We start from the raw sequence: 27,952 nt of genomic DNA, 5'->3' as shown, positions 1-27,952 counted from the left end.
ACAGTTTGCTTCCATCACTTGTATTTTGTCAAGCGCCAGTGTGCTGCGTAACCTATTTCATTCAATACAATTTTAAAAGTCAGAAGTAACATAAGGAGGGGGGAAAAAAAGAGAATCTTTTTTACAATTAAACAGCTTTATGTAAAATTTCACACTCCACACACAATGCGATTGACACAGGGCCTTGCATACAATGTTGGCCAACAGTTTGCACTGTGATGTCTTGGGAATAAGTCATTGCACAATACTAACCAAGTATTTACAGGAAACGGCAAAGAAAAACAGCCTGTTATAAGTAAGGTGACCAAACACCTGGGCCCTTCTGTTAGGACTTGCAGTCCCAAGTGCTGAGAAGGGCTGTCTTGTTTCATCTTTCTTGCTGAGTGGAACTGGGGAGACCCCTCATTTCCCCACTTCTTTAAAGAACAAAGAAGACTTCCTCGATTTCAAAATGTAAAAACTCAGCGTATCTGCTTCACGTTTCCCATCTCTTCCCTTTCCTGCTTACTTCCGTTGCTCTGCTCTAGCAGTTAGTTCCACTTCTCCTCTTTCCCCAATGCAAAGAGGGGGATAGTGTTGATCCTAACTTTGTTGATGCAGCCTGGAGGAGTCAGGGGAGGCCAACAGCTGCAAGAAACAAACAGTCTGGTTCTAGAGACAAAGAGCACAGCTTGTTGGCAACAGGAAAAGGAGTTTTGAAGACTTGGGATTGAAGACAGCTTAGCAGGACATTCTGGTCGCCTTAGTTATAGCATCATTTTAATGTGTGCATGCATGAATTTTTGTATGAAGCTGCAAGAGTGTTGAATGCCACAATCACAAACAGTTCTATTCAAACACCATGTTGGTAAACAGTCCTATAAACAGCAATCGCAGAGATGAAGTGACCGTCTGTCCCAGAAGTCAAGTCACACAACAAGATATTCCTCAATGTCTGGTGCTGATGTACATTCCAACCTGTATATGTTCCACCTCTTTGTAGCCTGCAGAAATCCTATAGGTATGACCAGCTCAAGCAGTGATCCTAGCTCCTCTTACACGTTGCATACTGCAGTTGCCATTAAAGTTGACATTCACCAATGGTTACCACACGTGGTATTGAGTACCACAACTGCTGGTAAATAACTTTAATGGTGACCGCTATAGTACAAGTTACTCCAACTACACACACGTCAAAGGATTATTACAGAGAGGATAGTTTACACACCGACACCAGCAGCCTTCAGTTTGGTTTGGCTTGCTGCTGCTTTCTACATGGGGGTGGCCTTCCATGGCGCATAATATGTTTTTCTAAACTATCTAAAATGGCAATGGCAATTCGCTGGACATCTGGATCAGTCTGAATGTTTTCCTTGATGTTGTACAAGTGCTGCAATCCTCCTTCTTCAATTAACATGCTGCAGTACCTGGCAGCTGAAGTGAGAGGGGTGGGAGGAAGGGAGAGAGAGTTACTTCTGGCTCTTTTTAGACACTAGTTACATGCAGGCTCTAATTCAATTCTGCTTCTACCTATTTCAGCCCTTCAGGACATTTGCAAGGGCACATACCAAGAAAAAAGCCATATCAGAATTTTACTGTCCACCAATAGAGAGGGAGAGACTTTTCTAGTTACAATACCTGACAGGGGCTCACATCTTCATGGTCCATTCCTAACTTTATCAGTGTCTTTTTGAGCCACCTGCAAAATGTGGATACTGACCCTGTCCCACAGGTGTTACATTTGTTAATGTTTCCATGCTCAGGGGCGTAGGTGATCGAAAACTCCCAAGTATGTAGAAAGCAGTTGCTGTTATTAGCACCTGTCATAAGCAACAGATACCAGAAGTGGAATCTGAGGCACCGCAGCACTTATACTGCCTCATACCACAAACAGGAAATAAAAATCTTCAAAATCATTGTACTAGCCACTGATGCCTGCAGTTAAAATGACACGAGATGCTACAAATGCACTTGCAAGTATTCAGTTCTACATTTCTGTTCATCTGTACTACTGCAACTAGCCCACGGGCTGTATTTTTCCCCCACTCCTGACTTATAAGCATACTGGATAAGTGCATAGTTCACCTAACTGCATAACAAGACACTGGTCCCAATGGGTTTTTTTTATTGTTTCTATATCAACAAGCTCCAGGTATCTACATATCAGTTATCTGCACAGCTCTTGGCCCACTGTCTTCACCGTAACATAATTTCACTCTGTTTAACTACATATTTGGTAACAGCAATGAGGTGCTGGCAAATTCCACGCTGCTATCAGAGGCATAAGGTGCTCTAAGAAACAAGCCTTAATGAGTTGGAAAAAAACTTGGTGCAGGCTGTTCCTACAGTTAATTAGCATTGTTCATATTGACTTAGGGTAGGTATACAGATTCTCTCAGTCCCAAGAACAGGCACTGGCAAAGAGTGCACTGTATATATTACACTGTATGCTCAATTACACTGGGACAGAGTCTGGCTGGGAATCAGCACCATTTAGAGAACAAGGCTCTATAGCTTTCAAATTTTTAAAGAAAGTTTTCAAAACAGGTGTCTAATGTAATTTGGGGAACAGTTTCTGCCTACAAATGACAGTCCTGGTGTAAGTTGTCCCCTTCTATCTCAGTGAAGCCGTACTGAGGTTGACAATTTAAGTACTGACTTCAGATTTTTCCCAGGTGATGACATTTAGCAGAATGAAACTAATACTAACACACTCCACTGTCAAAATAGGATCTTGTTGTGGATAATGGAGCAGGCTGATGGGAGACCACTAGCTGCTGTAAAGAATTGCCTGCATGGGAAATAAAGAACGTAGATAGACTCATCTTAAATTCTCTCTCTCTGTCCAAAGAGACTTAGGGAGGAGCTATGTCCTTCAGTGCACAAAAAAACCTTCCTGGATATTTGCCAAAGAACTCCCAACCCAACCTTCATACCTTTTTCTTTAAAGCAATTTCTAAAAAGCCAAGGGCTTGGAAGATTTCCCCAACAGCATGCTATTATTTCATACCTGCCTACTGCTAGTTTTCCCAACAGCGTCTTTTAGGAGTGCTTGCCACAGGTCATTGTCAGAGATTAATCTTTGAGTTCTCAAAGTCAGAGTAACAGGATACAACCGGTCTCAACCTGAACAGCAATTTCCATGTAACCCAGCAGCAAAATCTCTTTCCCAAGCTTCACAGTTCTACAATACTCAGTCTAAACCCCATCTGTGGCATGCCAACAGCTGAACAGCAAAACAGATACTTTAAATTAAAAAGGAAACTAGCACTATTCTTATTTGAAAAGAATGAAGGGCAGAGGGACTACTATATGCAGGCACAAAGCACTGCCTATCAGTGGGATTGTGTCACCACTTAAACTACCTTTGATCATAGGAAATAAGGGCTAACAGATCTTACAAGATCATCTAGTCCAACTCCCTGCTAAAATCCCAGACTAAACTATCCCAGCCTGCCTGTCTAACCCGTGCTTGAACATTTCCAGGAATTAAGACTGCACAGATTCTTTAGGTAGCCTGTTCCAATTCTTGAACACCCTCAGAGTCTTAGAGAAGTAGGGCTGGAAAGGACCTCTAGAGGTCATCTAGTCCAACCCTCTACCTACGGTTGGATCATTCCTATCCAAACTATCCCATACAAATGATCATCTAAACTCTACATAAGATTACCATGAATTCTGACACAACACAGACCTAAAACCCTAACCTACCCGAAGTAAGGCAGAGAAACCGTGGCAGCCAATGTCCTGCTTCTGTAAAATATGGTCAATATATGCTCAAGAGGTCCCAGGTAGAGGGCAACACCCCCTGCTACAGAGGAAGGCAAAACTCCCCACAGTCCACACCAATCTGACCATAGGGTAAAATTCCTTCCTGACCCCAAATATAGCAATCAGTCGGACCCTGAGCAGAGGGGCAAGATCCTCTAGCCAGGAACCTCCAGTTTTACTCCCAGCAGGATTAAAAAAAGTTCCTCCTAATCTCCAACCTAAATTTCCTCTGCTGCAGTTTGAGGCCATTGCTCCTAGTCTTATCCCCTACAGCTACAAAGAATAGTCCATCTCCATCCTCTCTATAACAGCCCTACAAGTATTTGAAGATTATGAAAACCCTCATCCCCAAGTCTCTTCTCCAAACTAAATAACCCTACTTCTTTCAGCCTTTCCTCATATGTCTTGCTTCCAAGGCCCCTAATCATATTTGTCACACTCTGCTAGACTCTCTTCAATCTGTCCACATCTTTTTTGAAGCACAGGCCCCAAAAATGGACGCAGTACTCCAGGTGAGGCTTCACCATTGCCAAAGAGTGGAAGAGTCACTTCCCTTGATTTACAGGTGATACTCCTCTTAATACAACCTAGTATGCTGTTGGCTTTTTTTTCTTTTGAGCAACAAGAGCACGCTGTTGGCTCATATTCAGCTTGGGGGCTACAGTAACCCCCTGGTAGCCCCCAGGTCCTTCTTTGCAATACTGGAGCCTAGCCAGTCATTCCCTGTATGCACATGTGCAATTATTCTGTCCCAGGTGCAGGCCTTTGCACTTGTCCTTGCTTAATCTTATCTGGTTGATTATGGTCTATTTCTCCAGTCTATCCAGGTCATTCTGGATCTTAGCCCTGCCCTCCAGAGTGCAACTCCACCCAACTTAATGTCTTCCCCAGATTTGTTGAGTGTGCACTCAATTCTATCATCCAAATCCATCAATGAAAGAGTTAAACAATAACAAGACCAGGACAGACCCCTTGATACCTGCTCCCAGCTAGGCACTGGATCATTGGCAACCCAATCAGTTATGTATCCACCTGCCAGTACTTTTGTCTAGTCTCTATTTCCTTAGCTTGTTAATCAGAATACCATAAAGAACTGTGTCACAAGCCTTGCTAAAGGTCAAGGTATATCATATCCACTACTCACCCCCATCCACAGAACTTGTCACTTTATCATAGAAGGACATCAACCTGGTCAGGCATGACTTGCTCTCAGTTACTCCATGCTGACTGTTCCTTATCATCATTTCCCTCAAGGTGCTACACAACAGATTTCTTGAGGACCTTTTCCATAATCTTTCCATTTATCAAGGTCAGACTGACTGGTCTGCAATTCCCCAGTTCCTCCTTTTCCCCTTCCTTAAAGATGGTCACTATATTTGCCCTTTTCCAATCAGTCAGGACCTCAACTGACCTCCACAAGTTCTCAAAAAATAGCCAACGGCTCTGAAATTACTTCAGCCAATTCCTCCACTTCCTTAGGGTATATCCCATCTGGATCTGCCAACTTTAAAGCATCTAACTTCTCTAAGTAATCCCTAACCTTTAAAGGACAGATGCTGCATGTATTGTGCAGAGTTTACCTAAATTACACTGTACTAAAACAATTAAGCCATAATGAGCATTAAAAAGCATAGAGGGTTTGTTTCAGTCATGTTACCTTTAGGTGTTCTAAAGGGGACTGATCCTTTTCATATATAGCCCCTTTCTGCAGAAGATCACAAAGCATCTTACAAACACAGATGGTATTGTCCTATTATAGATGGAGAAAACAGATGAAGAAACTCACCTTTGTGTCACAGCGATTAACTGTAAAGGGGCTAAAATCAGGACTACCCCAAAACTCCTGTTCTGACCATAAGATTGCTCCTCCCCTGCCTTAACTGTAACACTTCAAGCACTGGCATGATTTCTGCATTGGAGTTAAGGATGAATACCATCAGCACTGTCTGCTTTTTAGTCATCCTGGCAGACTGGATATTGAAATAGGAGCTCAAAGCATTGTTTTATCTTGGTACGTACGGTTCTTGCTGCAAACGTGCTGCATGGCCCATACTGCCCATAACTGAACCCCGGGTGTCATGAAACAGCCAAGCAGAGGGAAAAAAGGATTGAAAGACCTACAGGAAAAGAAACAAACCAAAAGAGATACTCAGCAGTTCATTTCAATGCTGAATACTGGTACTTCAAAGATCATACTCTGACTATTTTCACTAAGGGTTTAGGCAAGAGAGCTGGGATATGTTGGATCTTAGATGGAGGAGTTGGCTTTGGTTCCTGCTGCTAACAATAACTTACTCACAAGTAGTGTATGGACTATGATAGTTTTCGGGTGTCCCTTATTACTTTTGCTTACAAGTAAAATGGATGTAGTTGTATGACCCATTACAAAGTAAGTCAGAATAGATGAGCCAATATTCCCCCCTTCCTCTCCTTTGGCTTGGAAGTCTCTGAATCAGAGACATCCTAGCCAAAATTAATGTAGCTAAAAACCTACCTGCCCAGTTAGCTTCTTCACATGGTCCTTTGAACATTCAGCCAGAAGCCTTGCTAGGAATCAAAGGCTTAACCACATAGCTGAGTTAGCAGGGCAGCTGCCACACACAGGGGCAGCAGTGACTTCTGGGTGCTGCCACCAGCACAGTCATGCAGCTGGAAATGCAGCTGCTTTCCCCCCCCCACCCCCCCCCACACACACACACTTGGCAGCCAGGGTGGCTGCCTCAGTCCTGCCATTTTTTAGGAAAGGGTTATGTTTTAAATCAAGAGGTATGTTTTTATCCACAGGAAAAATGCTAGCCAACAGTCTGCATGGTTCCAGACACAAAGTGAATTTTTTCAACTAACTGTCACGTACAGGTTTCCCTCACTTTATGCGGGTTCCATGTGTGTGAATTTGCTCTTATGCAATGACCCTTTTTATAACAAAAAATTCATTATCTGTGAGGTAAATTCATTCTTATGCAATTGGTGTGGTGGAAACCCGCAGTCAGTTGCTTTGTGTGCTGCATTGGGAGTGACGAGCACCAAAATATAGTCTCCTGTGTGGATCTGTGCTCCTCGCTCGCTGTCTGCTACACGTGTTTCTGTAGTTGCCATCGCCATTATGGTAGCATTCACCACCACCCTATGCTTGTGTGTACTGTTGTTGACGAGTACCAAAATTGTCTTGTAAAAAGTGGTACAAATGGGTCTGGAGGTCAGTACAGTCAAGGTCTTGAATAGATCCCTATTTGTTACATTGTAAAGTGGGTTCCCTTTATGCGAATTTGAGTTATGCACCGTTTTCCAGGAACGCATATACAGCATAAAGCAAGGGAAACCTGTACTTCAAACTTGAAATCAAGGCAACAGTTACCTGTAAGCCACCATCTCACATTCTGGGGTTGGCCAGTTCAAAATAGCTGAATGCTGCAAGACACAGAACCAAGAGCTAAAATACTTAATACTAGATATAGATAAGCTTACAATGTTGCAGGGAAACGAAGGGACAGTTTTTAGTCATTTCTGTACCAGCTGCTCAAGAAGAGATGTCCTTTGGCTGCGACTCAATGTCCAAGCCTGCTCTCCTCTAGATATCAAGTGAGCAATAATCCCAGCTGCAAAATAACTGACTTCCACCTCCACACTGTGCAACAGTTTGCTGATGTGATCTATGAAGTCCTTCCACATTAGTTCTGAATGGAGCTCCTTCACTTCTGCTATGTTGTTCTGCAAGAAAAGAAAATTCAAAAGTAAGTGACAAGACTCTAGTTCCTTAATCAGATGGCTGTCTAGACTGAACTGAATCACACATGGACATTTTGGGATATTTTCAACTGCAATAAAAGCTAGGAACTGAACTACATTTTTGCCTTTATTGTAGGCATTTGCCTAAGAGGCAGAGGATCTCAAAACATTTCCTTACATGACCATTCTGATATAATATTCTAATATAATAAAAGCCTTAGTTTGTCTGGCTGTCTCTCCGTAATGCTTAAGTTGCACTGATTGGTTGTCTCAGCAGCCAAGCACAATGCTGACTGAAACAACCACCCAGAGTGCTCTGCACAGACAGACACACAATGCTGGCCTTGCCCCCCCCAGTCCTGCTCCTTGGAGGTAGAGGGGAACAGCAGGGGATGGAGCAGAGGGTGAGACCAGCATGACTGGCCTCCCTCCCCCTCCCCCGGCTCCTTGGAGGTCGTGGCACGGGATGCTGGTGCCGCACCCTTGCCCTCCTGCTCCGGTGCATGGGGCCATCCCTGCCTGCCACCCCCATCATTCTTGACAGGCAATTGGCTAGTTAAGACATATTACACAGCTGTTTTATGAAGTTTCCAAGTTTAAGTACTTTGAAAAGTTTATCCAGACCGATGGTAAGAGTACCAGTGCACTGACTTTTGACCTTCTTTTGGCACTTGTATTCATCTGTAGACTTGTGCTCTACCTTTTTCAAAGTAATCCAGTCAGTGAACAGTCCTAAATGAACTGATGCTTTTGGAAAAATGGCGATATAAATCTAAAACAACATAAAATACCTGGCCCATAAGAAAACAGAATAAAAGATTAAAGTTTAAGTGAAGTATAATGAACACTGTGGCATCTAAAGAAATTCCTAAATAAAAACTGAATGTGGAATGTCAGTAAACAACAGGCACTAGTATTTGTGAAATTTAGAGTTTATGTTCATCTTACCAGAAGGCCAAGAACTTTCTGCTGGATAGAGGACTCCGATGGAAAAGACTGTAAAAAGAAACACAACACAGAGGTTTTAAATAAGATCAGTACTGAAACTGCATTTGATGCATGTGTTGGTTATAAACCTATGTGGCAAATCTGCCACAAAAAACATGGTCCTCACCTCCAGGACTCTCATGAAGAGCTCTAGCCCTTGATTTTCAATAAAGTGTCGACATGTGGTTGGAGATTCATCAGTGAGATTCCAAAGCGCGCTCAATGTAAATTTGAGTGTGGTATCCACAAGGTTCTGATTTGTTTTCTGCTTTACTATTTGTAAAAGTTGCTGAAAAGAAGAGAAGCAAATGGCAGTTACCTTTGCAAACTGTAAAGTTCTACTCCTTTATCAGCCTGTTTGCTTATGCACAGACCTGGGCAATGACCAAGGACATCTCTGATTAAAATAGCAATGTACATATTAATACTGACTGTATCAGCTTTTCCATATATTTTAATCATAAATTATCTTCCTAAATGCCAACACTTCCCTACTAGATGGATTCCGCTGCATAATTAGGCATATTTCAGGTCTCAAAGTTACTACGAGCCGCCTCATAATTTCATAGACATTCACAGATTCATAGATGTTAGGGTCGGAAGGGACCTCAATAGATCATCGAGTCCAACCCCCTGCATAAACAGGAAAGAGTGCTGGGTCTATTAGGGTTGGAAGGGATCTCGGGAGATCAAGTCCAGCCCCCTAATACCTCACGAGTACCAGACGAACTCTTCCACCTACTGCATTATTTCCATCTTATTGTTGCCAAGGATGGCAATTTATTCTAAATTTTCTACCCCAGATCTTATATTAAGGTCAGAGGAAGGAACATCAAAAACATAATTTAAGGTTCTAGGGGCACATCTACACAAGATGCTATGTCACCACAGCAGTGTGCTACGGTGAAGTAGCACTGGCAGACAAACCGTGACGCTGCAGCTACATTGCTGTAGCGACAAGATCCCCCGTATAGCGCTTTGCCACAGCAATGTAGTGGCTAAAAATAACTGTGTGCTGCCAGCACAGTGCAGCAATGGCTGTTACTGTGCTGTTATTTAGTACTCCCTAGGAGAAGTATTGAATGACAGTGCAGTAACAACAGTACCATAGGGGCATGTGTAGAAGTGCCTTAGGTGTGCAGTGACCTACTGCCACTAGTTTACATGCCATGCCTGAAATAAGCTGGAATGAGAGTGCTGAGTATTGAGTTCTGCAATGAACTCTACTAAGACACCTCATTTATTCTGTAGAAAAATAAAGGCTTATAACAGCTTTCACCCGAACATGATAAAGTCCTGAATGGACATTAAGGAGATGTCTGTTTGGTGTACTGGCTGGTCTTGAGATGTGTTTAGCAGCATGTTCTCTCTCTAGAAATTGAGCGAGCCATTTCTGAAATACAAATTTCCCTTGTCCTGACGTTCAAACCATCAGACTGGTCCTGAAATCAGGTCCCATGGACGATGACTTCTGATATTCTTATATTTTAGAGAAAGGTATTACAATTTTACATGCTTAGTGTAACATGCATTGCTGCAGCTGGTTGATACTATAGTGGCATTCTACATCACATTTGAGCTGCATTAAGCTATTACAAACCAAAAGATCTTGACTCTTTGATTAGTGGTATCATTATGAGAAGAGGTTAAGCTCCAAATACGGGAGAAAGAAAACTTCAGGATAAAATATGATCTTGGGAGCTTCTTTTCAAAGATAAAGTTTAGAGTGGAAAACTAAGAGTCAAGAGCTTTCCTTCTATCCTGCAGTCATCTAAGCCCTAACACAAACAAGGGATTCCTTTTAGCTCCTATTTTATCTGGGCCTATATTTTACATTCATTACCATAGTATTTGAGCAGCTTCCTAAGCATGGAATACCAATCTTTCCAGTTTTTCCTAGAAACAGTATTGTTGGGGAATTAAGACTTAAGCTACTAATTTTTCTTTTATTAGAATACAGTCAATAGCAGCAAATTTGAAACTTAGTGAAAGGAGGAGATCCAAAGAAGAAGTATGCATGAGATTATTTGACTTACCCTAACAATAAAAAGCTCTGCACCAAGTTGAGCTGTTTGCTCAGTTGAAAGCTGCAATCAAAGAAAACAAAGTGAAAAGTCAAAACAAAAATCAGGGCCTGGGAAATTATAATTTCAGCACTTCCAGATTCAAGTCTTGTACCTTTGCAGCTAGAATGGAGATTATAGCCACTGCCATCCTCTGCATATTCTGATCTTCATGGTTACACAGCCACTGCATGACAAGCTTTGCTGCTTCAAACCTGAAAATAAATAGCATTTATTTTCAGAATGAAAAAGGAACTCTACGTAACATGAGAGCAAAAAGCCCCCAACACAATGGAAACTGGAAGCAGCGTGCTTTGCCTCAAGCAGGTGGACTACAACAGTAAAATAAAAAGAAAGCAAAGCTTATCTCAGACCCATGCAGTAAGTGAAATTTTGCAGAGAGACTATTGGGAAAAGGCTGCTATCATTGCAAGTTAAAGAAAATCAAGGGAAGGCACCAAGAGGTCTGCCTACTGAAAGCAAGAACAAAAGCTCACGATCCAGCAGTCTGCTACAGGAATTAAGATCTTCAATGAGGCTCAGCAAATTATTCAGGCTTCAGTATCTGCTCCCCTAGCATCTCTCACTGCTGGTTTAACACAAAGCACAAGACACTCTTTTGTAAAGCACCAGAGAATCTGAACACAGACACCTGCATTTTCCCAGCCTTCTTGTGTTGGCATGTAGGATGCAGCATTCTCCAAAGTCTTCCAGCACAATTTCTAAATAAAGAAATCGCTGCAAATGGGCACTGGCCCCTCTCCTCCTCCAACTCATGTGGGTTAAAGTCTGATTTCTGTTTAGAGATGAAGTAATTTAACTGATATCAAGAGCCCTTTCTACAAAAAAAAATTCTTTAGATCTACAATTAATAATTGTGAATGATTAGCCTCCAAATCCTTGTGAACAGGTAAATCAGAGGAATTAGCTCAGGTTTATAGCACTGTACCAGAAATTAGACTTTAACCCCATAAATCAAATTCTAGATTCCTGAATGGCAATATAGACCTTGAACCCCAAGACCGGAACAGCATATAGCATATTTCAAAACTAAACACTAAAATGTGAATAAGAGATCTTGAGTGCTACAACTGAACAGAATAAAACTTGCCTGTTAAATGGAACGTCTTGAAGGATCCTGTCACTGCACAGTGAAAGAAGGCAATTCTTTTGCAACTGCATGAGACAAAAAAGTTAAATTGAAATATATGCTTCTAAGAGTGCTTCCTTAGCCTGACGAAGGGTTTTTGAACCTGAAAGCTTGCTTAAAAATTGTTCTCCAACTATTTAAGTTGGTCTAATAAAAGATATCAGATTCACCCAAAGAACCTTGTCTCCTTACTTAAGGGAAATCGTAACAAGTTTGGTAAATCATTAAATATTTTTCCCATTAGGATCATGTACTCACTGTAAGTAGTTACACTTCTAAACAAGAAAAATGTGAAACTGAGAAAAATTAATCCTTTTCAAGAAATGTAAGCCTTCACAGTAAGGATTAAATTTCTCTTCACTATAGAATCTAATATACACCCATTAGGTTGTGCTCGACTTCTTTACCAAATACAAAAGGAATCAGAACTCGTGGTAGAGGCGATATCTTTTATTACACCAAGTAGATTTTTGCAAATTTCTGCATAAAATTAACTGTTCCAAACAGGAGATTTTATGACACCTTCAACTCTCCTATGAAATATGAGCTTTCATTTCTGCCCAGGAGAACTTTTACAATCTTTTCTCCTATGCCTGAAGAAGGGTGCTTGTGCCCGAAACCTTGCAAATAAGGAAGATTTTTTGCAAAAATCTAGTTGGTCTAATAAAATATATCATCTCTACCATGAGTTCTGATTCCTTTTGCCTCTAGACCAACTTACAGCTACAGTCTGGTTACCAAATACAAAGGTTTTCTATTGAAGGTATCAAATGATACAGCTGTTCATAATCACGCTTCAAATAAATATAATAAAAGACTAGATGTGGCTAGAGGAAGAGAGAGTTATATACTATAACCATACATCTAAACACTTCTCCCTCTTAAATTTTCAAATTGGTGCTCATCTGAAATAGGAGAAGCAGTTTTCAAAGAAAACATGGATAGTTTTAAACTAGATCCCAAACACAGAATAATCCAAGCTAGATAGCGCAACACAATTCACAAAACCATTACTTGTGATCTCTTAAATCTAAAGTATGGACACAACTAACTCAGTGCCAGTACTCCAATGTAAAAAGCTTTGAAAGACCTTAGAAATCAACCTGGGTAAAGAAATACCCCAAATAACTGGCAGAATGGGTTTGAACAACACAGAGGTAGTAGAGAAGGGACAAGGCCCAAGCTCATGTTTTTAGATTATCTACAATGCTTGTTCTTAGATGCCTAATGATTTTTACAGGACAAAGTTTCCCATTTAACTAGCTTGCAAACAGCATTGCACAATATTCAAGTATTCTCAAAGCAGAGACACATTCAAGTGCCCAGGTGGCATTTCTATTATTAGGCCCTCCCCACTAGATACGATGAGAAACCCAGTGAAGAAAAGAAACCAAATATTTTACCTGCTGGTGGTTGGGAAAGTGCTCCATGGCCTTGAGGAGTAAATGAGTGACGTCAGCCAGTAATCGGACAGGCATGCCCGCTGCTAAATCCTGCTTGGTTAAGTTAAACACGCATGCACTTGCTGCTAACTGTACTGGCAAGTTCAGAGGGTGATTTCTCATTCCAATGACTACAAGCTGAAATACAAAAAAAAAGAAGATATATTTGTATCATATACTACACATACAAGAGCAAGCCTGGGCCCAGTGGGAAAAGGTAAAGCTATGACTAACTTCTCCCTGCCTCTTGCTCAGCTCAGCAACCTTCTCAGTCTCCAGAGAGCACCCCTCTCCTTCAGCTGTCATCTGAAGCACGACACTTACATTTTTCAGTCCTTCTGCACTGGCTCCAGCAGTCTCTCAGAAAGGACGCTGCGTGCACTGCACGATATTCTAGGCAGATCCAAAACCCTAGCCTGCTGCACATGCCCAAGTAGAAACAGACCCCCTTCCAGAGCAGAAGCAAGAGGATAGAAAGTCCAGAGTGGAAAAGAAACCTAGGACTGGCTCGCTGCTAGGCAGCTGAGGCTACCGTTAATCTACTGGCACCCCAACCCGCCAGTTTACAAGTGAATTGTTTTACCTTTAAAATTTCAGGCTTTGTTTTTTCCATCACATGCGTCAGACTGAATAGATGGAAGAGTGCTTCCCTCACAAAGAACGCCCGCTCGCTGTACCTCTTCAGCGCTTCTGAAATCTGAGTTTCGTTTGCTTCCCCAGACACCTAAAAACAAAAGTTTTAAAGTCATCACTGCTTCATTTCAGAGTTAACGTTATTTTAAGTTGTACAAAGTGATTGTTTCAGAGTTGGTAGCCTTTAAAAAAAAATTTTTTTTTGGCTAATCCCCAAGATTTGACCATTTCATCTACATGGTACATGATCTGCCTATATCAAACAAGAACTACACACATTGGAAACATCCCCCAAAGGAAGAGAGGCAACAGCATTCACAGGGCATATACCAAACCAGTCTGTCCAGACTCAATCCAGTCTTCAAGCCAGAATTCCCCAATATACAAAGCAGGGGGGTCACTTCAAAGCCAACAGAAGTCGATTATATCCTTTTGTCATCTGATAAGCAACATGATCGGCTGCATTATTCCTCACAGGAATATTCAGCATGCTGACTTCAGCAGTGTCTAACTTTTCTTTTTGGGTAGTGTAGTTGGTGTTTTGTTCCAGCCTCACCTGAGAAACAACCTCTTTTCTTCGTTTACTGCAGGTAAATCCACTCACTCGGGTGTTATAGGTTCCCAGTATTCTCTCAACGAGGGGTGACTTAGCTCTTACTCACTCTTTTTCATTTATGAGCACACCTTCTTAAAGTAGAGGCCTTGAATTCATTTTCACACTACACATGCACAGCTACTTCATATGAAAAGAACAGCTGCCCTACTCTCACTCGAATTTTCCTTAAGCTTTTTAAGCTGAGTTACTTAAGAACATACCTTTTTCTAAAGTGGAGACGAGACCTAAATTCTTTTGGAAGGGAGCCCTAATTACATTTTCTCCCTGGTATTTTTGCCCCATTTCACTCCCTTTAGTACCCACGCATAAGACATGAATAGGCCACATACACATATACACGCTGGTCAGCATATAAATGATCTAAAGCTACTACTGCTACTGGCATTGGTTTTAAATTTTCTTTATTAGGATGGAGATGTGCTGGGCTAATTCTACTTTAACTGCCTCTATGAAAATAAATCAAATTTCATTAACTACACGTGGTGCAATGTCACACTGCTGGATTTTTTTAGTCCAAACCGGTGGAAGTAAATTAGGAAGTTTGCTCACAGCACACACAACCAACTTCTTGCCAAGACACCTAGAGACTTTGACACATTCATATAAAAATAACTTCTAACAAATAAGTCCACGATCTACCAGGCATTCTGCATCCTGTATTCTTAGGCCAAACAAATCTCTCAGGTTTTACTAAGAGAGCAGGGAATCGTCTTTCCAACTACAGCGCGTTTAAAACTAACACTGTCATACTTTGCTTTTGGTAAAGTACAGCGTTGATAAATATTAAGCAACGAACTTGCAAGTAAACAGCTACCTTACATTACTGGACACAAGGAAGCTAAGCAGCTGCTGCTAATCCTCTTACATGCCATAACACCTAGGGTGGGCGGCCAGTCCGTGGCAGACATGCCACACGTGGCACAGCAGATCAGGGAGGGGACAATCAATATGGTGTCAGTTTGGAAAGGGAGCACAAAGAGCAGAAGCAGATGAGGCAGGGGAAGGGATCAAAGTGGCACTCATGGAGGGTGCAGGGCTAATTTGTGGCATGCTTGCCAAAAAGGCTGGCCTCCACTGTCCCAGGATATTCAATTTATCCTCCCAAGGTCTTCCTACAGGTCACTTTTTCTGGATTATTACAGAAAAGCTCTTATCTCTCTACATTTACAAGTGTGATATCATTAAAGAATAAAATGTATCTGGACAAGAGCCAGCTGCTCACACCAATGAACAATTAAAACACACAAATAATTTCACAAAATAAAATAATTCCAGCCTTGTGTTTCTCCTGAACTAATTTAGCCTTTCAAATGATAGCTAAATGCTTCTTGCTGGACACTATATAACACCAATACTCTGATAAGAGCAACTCTTGTAGGAGGCAAATCTTTGTAACCCTTTAAAGAGACATTAGGGCTTGGATATGCCAAATGGTAAAAACAATACTACATTATTTCTTAACCGCAGTTAAGGATTTGCTTCCTGATGCTACACACCAAGCAGGTCCAGGGAATTGGCTTTCTGTAAGTCTTCATATCAGTGTTCACATGCACACGTGTCCAACTGATACATCCGGTTATTCAGGAGTTGGGTTATTGAGAGCACTGCTTGTCAAATGGCAATCAGAAAATTACCTGGTTCGTGGCCAGTGATGTGCCGCCACAACAACAACAGACACAGCAAATGATGTCAGTTGCCTTTCATTAACAAAAAGCTAGATTTTGTGCATCACAACTCAAGAGATTTAATAAAACAACTTTGGATTAACACAGGGAAAACCCCTACCTTCTCCATCACCTCTACCAGCCTTTACACACAAGGTGGTAGGATTAAGTACAGCAGTCTTTTGGTTGCGTCAGTGAATGTTTGCAGTTTAAGTGAAGGAGAACAAAACAATCTTTTTGTGTTACTGAAGAATTCACCTGTTTTGAGAGGATAAATGAATGCACCTAGACAAAAGCAGCCCTCATCACATTATAAGATGTTGTTTCCTCCCCAGTCTGCTTTCCTCGGCTCTGTATGCCCTTTGTTTCACTTAGCGCACAAAACTCACTCACTCAAGATGCCTATTTACAAACCACCTAGCTCTTCACACTAAATGAAACCCCAATTTCTGGCACAGGAGGAGCTGAATTAAGGCTCTCATACATAACTATTAAAAAATGCCACTTACAAATGAAAAATATTACTGTTGGAAGCAAATCCATAAATTTATACTGACATACACACACACTTGTTACAAACTGTTATTAATCAGTTCTAATCCAGTTATTTAGCAATATGTAGAATTAAAATATATATCAAACCTTTAAGTGTCCTTCTCCTGTAAGAAATTCAGAGTAGCCAGCATCAGTGGCTAGCAATCCCACAAACTGCATTGTTGGCCGCTGTTGAATAAATGCTTCTACGGCTTTATCTGTAACATGCTTTCTTCCAGAAATGTCCAAAGACACAAGGTTAGGCAAAATATCTTTTTGTTCTAGTAAACGGAGTGCTATATCTGATGTGAACTGCTTATCATCTGAAATATCAAGGTGATTCAGATACTTCAGTTCTCTTATGACATCCAAAATTTGCGTAGTCATCATTTTCAAGCATTTCAGATGGTGCATGGTCAAAGATTTCAGTCGATCTTTGCAGGTGAGGAGTGCAGTTATGTCTGTGACAGAGGTATTAGATATATCTAGACTTTCTAACCTTGGAAGTGAAGCAACGTCTGCTAAGTCTTCATTGTAGAAGAGAACATTGGTAATGCTCAAAGCACGAAGCCCAGACAACTGACTGAAGCACCTTTCATATGGGTCTTCCAAGGAGAGAGTTAGTGAGTTCAAGACAAGGCATTGAAGGTTTTGCTGGATCCATTTATTGTTGCCAAGTCCTCTGATGATATCTGTAATTGTAATGTCTGCATTTACCCCCGTGGCATCAAGTTCTACTAGCTTGTGATGGCAGAATGCTTTCCGGAAAGCCACCGCTGAGATTTTTGCTTTGCGGATACAAGCTCGTTTCAAGCGCATCTGGTTGCCTCGAAAAATCCCAACAGTCCCATCGTTTAGCAGCCCTGTTGAAAGACAGCAACAAATTCATGGTAGAACAGAGATCTTATTTGAGGGGAGGGGAGAGGAAGGCTGCAAACCAATGTTTAATTAATCAGTTCAGACAGGGTACATCTACACAGTCATTAGTGTGCAGCAGTTACTGAGCATCTAGTTTAGTACGCGCTTAATGAAGTACTAACAAAATGCACAGCAACTAGAGTTACTGCACAGTAGTGACAGCGCATGGGTTTTTAGTGACGCTTTCTGCACAGTAGTGTGCCGGGCAAAACCCATGCTAATATGCTACTGTGCAGTGTTACTAGGCTACTGCATATTAAGCATCTCACGTAGACACACCCACAGTGGAGTTATAATACAATGCATACAGAACCAATTAAACACAGTGCAAATCCGGAAAGTTCAACTTGAAAGTCTGGACTTGAAATAAGATTGGACTAAACTCTGCACTTCACAGAACCTAACACTAACTGTGCTCATTTATGACTGGACCCAACTGAAAATTTGACAAAAATTAAGTTGGCAAAACAACTTTTTTTCTTCCCCCCCCCCCCCTTTTTTTTTTTAAACACACATTTTTTGCTGACTTTCCTGTGTTTTGGATAACTCTATTTGCTAAAACACAAGTCTGGAGTTGGAGATCAGAGATTCAGAACTACTTTACACCTTGCATTAACTAGTTTGAAAAAAATCAATCAGAATTCTAATGTGAACATTAGGCTGAATTAATACACTAAACAAAACTAATGAAGCTGTTTTCTACATCCAGAGAGAGATCAAATATGAGAAATAAACCTAGAAAGCATTATAGAGGCCTGCAGTCTAGGTAGTGGAGGGGGATGAGAGGGAGTATAGCAAATGTGTCATAGAATATGGCAGTCAGAAAAAGAGAACCATCCGACATTGGCTAGTATATGCAGACACCACATCAGAGAGCAGGGAGTAAAAATCCTCATCTTGCCAAGCTATTGCAGGGAACTGACTTATCAAGTTTACTTCCAGGGACATCACCTGAAGCACACTGACAGACTGGAGGCTGTTTTGAGATCTCTTATCTTTGTAATTCCAGCAGCTGACTGCTGCTTTACAGAAAGTCCTTCAGAGACCTGACCTCTCCATTCACTCAAACCGCCTCTCAGAATTCACAATCCACAAACATCCAGAGAAGGAGAAAGGAAGCTACAAAAACTTGTGGTATTGAACAGTGAAACAAACATCTTGCCAGCACCATAGGGTATCTGGATTTTTAAAAAATTCCATCCATCTATGAAATCATCATTTGTAGTTTTCAGTCATCAACTACCAAATCCCTCTGCAATGGGGAAAAATAGACACCATGGCTGCATCCACACGAGCGTGGATATTTGTTTCCCCAGGAACACCTGTGCCACACACCCTCTGGTGCATGGCAGGGTACCCCAGGTGGGGTAGGGGAGGCTAGGGCCAGTACTGGGCTGGCCCCAGCAGCCTTACCCATGGTCCTGGGGCTGCAGCAGCAGTGCTCGGAGCCTAGACAGCAGCTGGAGCATGGCTCCAGCAGGCCAGTCTCCAGTTTGGGGCGATGCATACATGCACCACTCCACATTTTTTGCATAAATTTTTTTTGACCCCAGGATCTCCCACAGATCCCGCTACCTTACAGTGCAGAGAACAGCTGAATGTGCAGTGTGTGGCACCACAGACATGTCTGCAGCACCACATACTGCACAGCCACACTCATCTGGACATGGCCCAAGGTTTACAGATTTTTTATGAAGACAGAAGCTTATTTAACAAGACAAAAAAGGGGAAAACAATGGTCTGATTAGAGGCTAAAAAGGAAGAAAGATAAAGAATATTTTGGTTAAGAAACAACTTTGCAACTTCTCATTTTGGCTGAAATGTTCACTCTGAGGTTATCTCAAGCTCCCTGTTCATTCTGACCCTGCCCGTCTTCTACGTTCACCTGCTATGTCCTGGCTACCAAGAGCTTCTAGTCTTAATGTCAAACAGGTCTCTCTGCTTTATTACTATCCAATAACAATGGGACAAAATTAAGAACTTAGTATTTCTCCTCCAGCGTGCACACACACTTCTTGATTTTTTTTAATCTTAATTCAGAATAGAGATGGAAATGACCTATTAGGCCAAATCTATTTCATAAATAGTGCAGTTTGGTCTGTAAATTAAAGTTTTCTAGTGTCTATAAATCTCTATATGAGCTACAGTTTCCCCTACTTCCCAGGGAGGTTACATTATACATTCAGAGTTCTCACATTCAAGCTGCTATTCTTGACATTATAGTCTAAAATTTTCCCTCATTCTACCCAGTGCAAATTCAAAACCAGGTGAAAGCCCCTCTCAAAATATTATGCTGACTGACTGCACTTAAAATGTAACAAGATGGTTTTGACAGGTTTTCATAACATATTCCCTAGGTTGGATTTTTTTTTTCTAGCAAGGAATTATATTTTATTCACGCTGCTACTTGGGCAAAAAACAAAGGAATGAGGGAGTTACTTTCATACAAATAACGGGATGATTTAATATTTTACTTTACAGAAATATGGAGACAAAGTAAGGCTGATAGAATTCAGTTTATTACTCTGGGAAAGATGCTGCTGACATTAATAATTAAGTAACCAAGTTTCACCAACGATGGGATGAAATGAATCTGATAAACTAGGAGAAATAAGACGCCAAAGGACAAATTGCTGAAGTCCAATTTAAAGAAACACTAAGTTAAGGTCATTATTATGGGACAAAGGACTCGGTCCTGCTCTGAGGGCAGCTTCCTGTCTGTGAAGCAGCAAGCAGAAGTTGTGACAAAATAAGAAGAGCTGAAATCCCTCTTTTATTAGGAAGTTAAAAAATACAGTTCAAATGGTTCCAGTGGCCACACACTGCTAACACACACAGCAGGGTCCCGGCATCATATTGCTGCTACCAGTGCTGGCCCCAAAATCACTGCTTTACCATTAAATGCCATAGTCTGCAGTAGTCGATCAGCCACTTCTTGAGGAAATATTCCAGGCTCCTGCAGGCATAACGTTCCATCTTGTCTTTCTGCACAGAACTTCTCAAGGTTGGCAGTCAGGAAATTTAAGCAAATGTCAAGTAAAGAATGCGGAGATGCCTCCTCCTGTCATAAGCAAAGATACAATCAATTTAATAACAGTTTTAGGGCATGAACCATTAAGCCTACTTACAAACCGTCCTTGAACCTGTCAAGTATTCTGTGCTAGCTCAATTGTCACCGCAACAGGAAAGCCTTACAAAATGTTGAGGGGACACCTTATCACAGCAGATTCAATTTAAATCAGGAAATCTCTTGCTTTGCCTCCACAGAGGAATTGCATTAACATGTTAGGGAAGGGATGTCAAACTCGCCCTGCCCCTGGGCTCGATCTGGACATGGCAGCAGGGTGAGCAGTGGCCATGACAGTTAATGCAGCCACCACTTACCCCCTGCCACTGACGCATTGTCAACAGGGCACCGTGCCCCGCATTTTGACAGTGGGCTCCATGCCCAAAATACCAGCTGCTCAACGAGCCCCCTGAGCCATACAACATAGTGCTACACAATCCGGGTTTGGTCTGCAGGCTGCAAGTTTGACACCCCTGTGACAGGGGAATGGAACGAGGAAGGACACGTGGAACATTTAAAAATGTATTACTCAAAATAAATGTGCTGAGTGCCAACAATGAACAGTTTGGTCCAAAAATTAGTTGTTGCTGGATACGATTATAATGTAAACTGAAAGTTAAGGTTAAAGTGAAGATCACTTTGAAACAGCATAGAATAAGATTAAATTTAAAATGCATTTGATTTTTTTAAGGTTCATTTAAAATTAAAAATGAAATTATGACAACTTACGCAGTAAGTCCAACTGATTTTATTAAATAAGATCTAAATGTAAGATTTTGTATCAATAAACCACCCTCACATTTTAATGAGCTGAAAGATAAGCTTCCTCCAGAGGTGGTGCAATCACCTACCCTGGAAACCTTCAAGAGGAGACTGGATGGTCACCTTGCTGGGGTCACCTGAGCCCCGGTTATCTTTCCTGCTTGGTTCAGGGGGCTGGAACCACTGTTCTCCCAAGGTCCCTTCTGGCCTTACAATCTATGAATCAATCTATGCTTTATCTAGTTATATAAACCAAATTAGGGAACCCACAACCTTCACTCTAGAGGGAACTCAAGCTCTACAAATGTCACAAACCACATTGATTGCAATCCATGTATTTTACAATCCATTTGTTTGCATTTATGATAGAGAAAAGGCTACTGTTTACATCTTTCCAGAAGGTAAGTACTTTCAGTTTGTTACACAGGAAGGTGTTTGCCTCAATTAATTTTTTTAGGTTAGCTAACATGTGGAGGTTTCCTCATTTTTACCAATTCATTCAGTTAAGAAACTGTAGCAGAAAGCCCCCTTTTTCCTCTTGCCTGCAGTTGCTCTCCCCTCCTTGGATGTGTTTTTCCTCTTCTACCTTTTCTTCCTTCCTCTTTCTTTCAGTATAAGATAAGGAATTTGTGTTTTAAAATTTGTATGTGTGCATTTTGTATCTCCCCTTATATTTTGGTATTTTTATCTATTTGTGTGCCATGGCATTACTTTTGTAGCTTATATTTTATGCTCCTCACCTTTCAACTAAATGTGTTTAGTTTCAGAAGTAAATTATACACTGTAACAATGTTAACAAGGGCAGGAATCAAACTGCCCTTCCCTGTATCAGGCGGGCCCCTGAAAGAGCGAGTGAACCAGTGATTGAATGCGTCACACAGCAGCAGGCAGCAATTAATACCTAGGAAAACCACAGATCAACCAAGGGAATAACTCAATAGGAGACGATGTAGCAACCGGGAATTCTCTAAACCTCACTGTTCAAAGGTTAGAAGCCTTGGTCTGAGTTAATCAACACCGGGGACCAACTTTTGGGCTGAATATCTCCAGATCGACTGCTCCCAGAGCCCTATTCAAAATTGATCAACAGACTCCCAAACCTGCACATACATGCGGACGACCCCTGGGGCTGACAGATGCCATCCAGTAGCCATCAAGGGGGAAGTCCCACGAGGGTCAACGACCCCTGGAGTGGGCAAACCTGAAAACTGGGGAGTCACCAAAGTCTGCCAAGGACAGATAAAACACAGTGAAAAGTGACCCTCAGCGGCGCACTCTTGATCTCCGACTTGACCGGCACCCAACCTGTCCAGCCAGAAGGACCAGCCGGCAACCCCCTTCTGGAGGTTAACACCACGCTGGAAGAAGCCTCGACTGGCCATCAATGGCAGACTCCAGCGCCTGTAGGATAGGTATACCCGACTCTTGTAGCTCGCTACTGTGTGTGCGCATTTGTGTGTGTGTGTGGGGGGGGGGGGGGGGGTTAGGGTACAAGATTAAAGAAACAAATGTCTCTTGCGTTTTGTGCAGAAATAAAGTTACAGTCCTTATAGTCTTGCTTCCAATTCTGGCCATCATTCTTTTTCCTTATTGTGGCAATTCTCAACTAGGACACTGCAGCCCCCTGGAGTGCCTTGAGATCCTTTCAAGGATGTCACAAGGTGCCACACAATGTTAGAACTGTTGGGTGTGCAAACATCATTCATAAGATAAACCCCAAGATTTAAAAAAGGAATCCCTACCATTCAAAACCATTTTACCCTCTTCGGGTCTTTGAGTTCTTTGCAAAAGAATTGCTCTACTATTTTTCTGTAGTCAAAAAACAAGTGAAAACTAAACACTGGCATTTTCCAGTGGGTGTTTTGAATCTATCCAGGGGTGCCCCAAGTCTAAAAAAGGCTGAGAACCACTGCGCCAAGTTGTTACAGAACGTAGGCAGCACAACATTACAAGCAAACTAGGGAGTAAACCTCCAGATTTCCTTTGATCAATACATAACAGTAGCAATTTAACATACTTCTTTTAATTAAATTCTAGTGCCCAATAATTGCCTACTGTTTTCAATCCAACTAATTCCATCAGCACAAGTAATGACTCACACACATTATGAATCATCCTCAACACTAACAAAAAAGGAGGCAGAATAACTGGTACATGATCCCTCATGCAATTTTGAAAATAATGGTATCAACTGTTGATGCATCTGACCCTACAGCAGAAATGTAATCTTGCCTTTAAAATGAGAGCTCTGAAGCATTCATCTTTCACATCCACTGTTGCTTCATCTGCCTCGTGATCCTTTGGCATAAACTCATTAGTATGCTGTCTTTTTTTTTTTTTCCAAATGAGGTGGTAGAAGCAATGGTGACCATGCCCATTTTAAAGGACCTTTATTTTACCTTAATCCCATTTTTTTTTTACCAAATCACAGTTTTTACCTAAAAGACATTAGTCTTAAAGTGCAAGTCCAGGAGTGGGAGCCAAGCAACTCCAAGTTATCATCCCTGTTCCAACAAACTTGCCCTGTGGCCCATGAGACGCAACTCAACCTTTCTGCCTCAGTTTCCCCAGAGAAAAAGTAGATTGTTTTTATTTGCCTCACAGAGGTTTTATACTCTAACATTTCTAATTTGCAACATTCTCTTATAAGATCCATACCATTAAATAGTTTCATAGTTGGTAGGGTCGGAAGGGACCTGAGCAGATCATCAAGTCCGACCCCCTGCCATGGCAGGAAGGAGTACTGGGGTCAAACGACCCCAGCAAGGTGTCCATCCAGCCTCCTTTTAAAGACCCCCAGGGTAGGAGCCAGCACCACTTCGCTTGGAAGTTGGTTCCAGATCCTAGGCGCCCTGACAGTGAAGTAGCGCCTCCTGATATCTAACTTGAATCTACCCTCTGCCAGCTTGTGACTGTTATTTCTTGTCACTCCTGGGAGTGCTCGGGGGAACAGGGGCTCTCCAAATGCCTGCTGGTCCCCTCTGACTAGTTTGTAAACGGCCACTAGATCCCCCCCTCAGCCTTCTCTTGTGGAGGCTGAACAGGTTCAGATCCTTTAGCCTCTCCTCATAGGACCTGCCGTGTTGCCCCTGATCATGTGAGTGGCCCCCCTCTGGACCCTCTCCATGCTGTCCACATCCCTCCCAAAGTGCAGCGCCCAGAACTGGATGCAGTACTCCAACTGCGGCCTGACCAGTGTCGCATAGAGGGGGAGAATCACCTCCCTGGACCTGCTTGAGATGCATCTGTGGATGCATGACAAGGTACGATTGGCCTTCCTGACCACGTCCCCACAGTCAGCCTATGTTCATTTTGGCATCAATGACTCCAAGATCCTTTTCTGCCTCTGCACTGACGAGAAGGGAGTTACCAGTAAGCATCAGTTTTAGCTGCATATTATGTACCCTTAAAGATGACATGGAGCCAAAAAAAAAAAATTTCAAGGGATGTCCAGGCTCTTTTGCCACTTTAGGAATACTTCAGGTCTTCTTATGTCATAAAGAGAGAAATTTGGCTAATCACTTTATTTAATTATTTTTTAAGTGGAGGCAAAACATTTGAAAATAGCTTAATGCATTTGAGAGCTGCTAACTCAATCAGGAGATCAAACTCCTCAAAACCTCCTGGAGGTTACCCCACAAAATAAAAGGTGTCCCTTGCTCATGTTAGCTCTAGAGCTTGTAATTTGCTGCTTAAAACTCTGACAGGAGTCAGAACACTGGTGCTATTAATTGCTTTTGGCACCAGCCCAATCTCTTTGCCAGAAAAACTGAAGTACAAAGTAATATATCTGACATTTATCAAATTACAGACGCACCTCCCAGGGAGACTAATTTCACTATGCTATAGGTCTTTTCCATTTGTGGCAACTGTGGTCCTACCCTCCCGGTCGTGAAGACATCTGGCTCCTTTGCAAGCTTTGCATCTCGGACTTTGTTTAAAGTCCAAGTAAGAAACCCCCCAAAACAGGACTCTTATGACTTCCTCCTGAATCAACTTGTAAAATCTTCAGAGCTTTTCCCAGAATGATATTGCTACCTTTGTTTTCTTTTATGCACTTTGTGGGAAACTGATGCCAACTTCATTCAGCTCTGACAGTAACATTTGGTTGGTTTGTCCTTAAATACCCTATTATTTCTGCTGCTGCTGCTACTTTTTGGTCTCCATTATGGAAGGGCACATGTTTCAAATGAGTCATGTTGCAATCATAAAAAGCACAATGCCGACTTCTCCAATGCAGCAGAACCACCTTAATTCTGTACCTTGGATCCAAGGACATTGGTCTACCAGAAACATAACACCAGCTTCTGAGTTTTCAACTGCCATATTGTCAAACGCATAAAGCAATGCCAACAATCACTGTAAGAGGCATGGATTTTTTTTTTAAATTCCAGTAAGAACAATATGCAGAGGACTTTGATATTTCCTTTTCCCCTCCAATTCAAAGCAATGGTAACTTCGCATTTGGTTTAGAAGTCCTTGCAACTAGAGTGTCTTCCTTTGATCTCTTAGGGCTACATATTAACAGCACGTCAGGTTTGAGACTACAGTACATTTTTAGTACATGGAACAGGGAATCTAATCACATTTTGCAGAACAGCAATTTATGTCTAACAATGGAACTAAACAGCCCCCATGAAAATTTATTACAACTATAATGGAAACTGACTCATTCCTAAACCTAAAGATGTGCCAATAGTGCATTACATCCTTAACCTTTTTTTTTTAGGGAACTTCCAGCCAGATTTCCCTAGACCACTAGCTAAAGAGTATTTTTTATATGTTAAAAAGATGCTTGTTTTAGGTTTTTAAAGGCATAAATGACTGGGGGGTTACCTTCCTCTCCCCCCAAATCCTTTGCAGACAACTGAAAGCTTAACAAGCAGCCATCTTGTACAGCTGCAAAAGATACACTGGCAGACTCCATTTAGTGAATACTCCTCAACACTGACTTTTCATTTTTCCTGACTTTGTACCAAAGGCTGCTAGCTTTCTGAACCCTTTGCAATATTCATCTGTTTTCCCAAGCTTCTGAGACAGAGATAAGATAGAGACTGAACGTGGTGTGCTGGAGATTATGGGTCAGAGATGGGGTTAGCCATGTTAGTCTGAAGTTAGAAAGCAGGTAGGGCAGAGAATAGCACCCAGAGGGCCAATGCAATCACTCCCAGGGGCTGTCATGGAAAGGGGTCCCCAACTAATTCAGCTTGTAAGGTCGGTTATGGTTTTAACCAGCAAGAGCATTTGATGAGTGCTTTTTTTTTTTTTCTTTTCAGAACTACATAAATAAAGAATACATTTGTGGCCACAAACATAAGACTTGTTATCATTATTTCCTTAAGCAAATGTGTCTAAACATCTCCTAAAAATACACTCTAAACTACAACAGCGGCCACATTTTTTATTCCAAATTTGAGGCCTAGTCTTAATGAGAAAATGAAGGACTTCTTTCCAGTTGCACATTGGAGACTTTGGCCAGGTCCTCACTGTATCAGGAGCAGCCATGGGTTGCACGGATCCTGCCTCCGTCTCCGTACGACCCGCCATCGGCTGGCCCGTCCTGCCCGGTATCCTGTCACTCGTACTGGGTGGGCTTTCACCCGCTGGCTCCGCGGACTCGTTCGAGGGCCAGCGAGCAGTCTAGCGCGCTCTGCTCAGCGTCCCCGCCCCGGCACGGAGGGTTTTGAGACCATGACCTTCGCTCCTCTCCCCGAGCATCTTTTATTTGTCCCAAGGAGTCAACCGCTCCATCCTCAGCGGCCTCCTTAAGGAAGACGTCGTCGTACTCAGCGGGCCTCGGCGCACGCTTCCCCGGCGCCGTCCCGCTCCCGGGGCTGCTTTCCTCCGATTCTCGACTCTCGGGGCGCTTGTTGCGAGTGATGACCTTCCCTCGGCCCCCCCCTTCATCAGCTGCCCCCCCCGTTAGCACTCCACGTCCACTTCACGGCCCCCAAATTAAGAGGGGGCTTTTATGTTCGCTAGGTGGGCAACGCCCGCCCTCCCCACGCCCGTGTCTAGGGGGACCTCGGTCCCGCACGCCCTGCCCCAGCGCCGGACCACGACCTTCATCCCCGGCTCTTCCTTGTCCCGCGAATCCAGCTGACACCACCCAACCCCCGGGGGGTGGGGGGGAGGGAAGACTGGCTCCACCAGGCCGGGTCAGTCACGCGCCACGACCCCCCAGCCCCGCTCATGAGGGGGAAGGATGCTCCGTCACAACAGGGAGGGGAGGGGAGGGCAGGACGTCAACCCCCTCCCCGCCAGGTGCCAGGCCTCGCCGCCCGCCGCAGCCCCGCAGGCAAAGCTCTACACACATACCTCCCCCCCCCGGCCTGGACTTGGGCCGCTCCGCCCGCCTCAGCCGAGCCGAGCCGGACCGCACCACTACAAGGCTGGGGGGGGAATCACTCACCATCGCGGCGCAGGGTCCCCGACAGTCAGCAGCGCGCCGGGGCCGCAGCAGCCGCGCGACCCGGAAGTGAATGAGCCTCAGCCGGCTGCAGGCGGGGCCCGCGCAAGCCCCGCCTCCCTTAAAGGGGCCGCGTGGTTTGTGGGGGGCGGGGCCTGTGAGGGGCCCTTAGGGACCCCCCCAGCGCAGACAAGTCTCAGTGCCCCGTGGGCTGCCTTAGGCTTTGGGGAG

The 27,952-nt window shown here is 42.8% G+C and overlaps 1 protein-coding gene across 2 annotated transcripts; it reads right to left on the bottom strand.

Moving 5' to 3' along the window:
• LOC102571258 (protein zyg-11 homolog B) lies at positions 1-27,848 on the bottom strand. 2 transcript variants are annotated; one of them, XR_002087623.2, is made up of 15 exons: positions 27,725-27,848; positions 20,379-20,544; positions 16,674-17,428; positions 13,702-13,842; positions 13,080-13,256; positions 11,638-11,702; positions 10,642-10,741; positions 10,500-10,550; positions 8,591-8,752; positions 8,425-8,472; positions 7,261-7,458; positions 7,106-7,158; positions 5,770-5,867; positions 5,408-5,500; positions 1,325-1,413 (listed from the first exon to the last, which is right to left on the bottom strand). XR_002087623.2 is itself a non-coding variant. In XM_006267745.4 (14 exons), exons 1-14 carry the CDS (start codon positions 27,725-27,727, stop codon positions 1,223-1,225), a joined length of 2,208 nt encoding a protein of 735 aa, XP_006267807.2. In that variant the 5' UTR covers positions 27,728-27,848; the 3' UTR covers positions 1-1,222. The 2 variants fall into 2 exon arrangements, 1 of the variants encoding a protein (XP_006267807.2); XM_006267745.4 differs by lacking the exon at positions 5,408-5,500 and having other exon boundaries at positions 1-1,413.
• Positions 27,849-27,952: the final 104 nt, after the last annotated feature.

Source organism: Alligator mississippiensis, chromosome 5, assembly GCF_030867095.1.
Source record: "Alligator mississippiensis isolate rAllMis1 chromosome 5, rAllMis1, whole genome shotgun sequence".
Taxonomy (NCBI): domain Eukaryota; kingdom Metazoa; phylum Chordata; order Crocodylia; family Alligatoridae; genus Alligator; species Alligator mississippiensis.
The sequence above is the reverse complement of the archived record's forward strand: the minus strand, read 5'-3'. Positions and strand labels throughout refer to the sequence as shown.

Bases quoted from the DNA above. Each gene is read 5' to 3' on its own strand.
- LOC102571258 (XM_006267745.4), bottom strand. The intron at 5,868-7,105 runs GTAACTGTTGCC...CTTTTCCTGTAG, and splicing joins TGTGAGATGGTGGCTTACAG to GTCTTTCAATCCTTTTTTCC. The intron at 1,414-5,769 runs GTACGTACCAAG...CTCTCACTTCAG, and splicing joins GCACGTTTGCAGCAAGAACC to CTGCCAGGTACTGCAGCATG.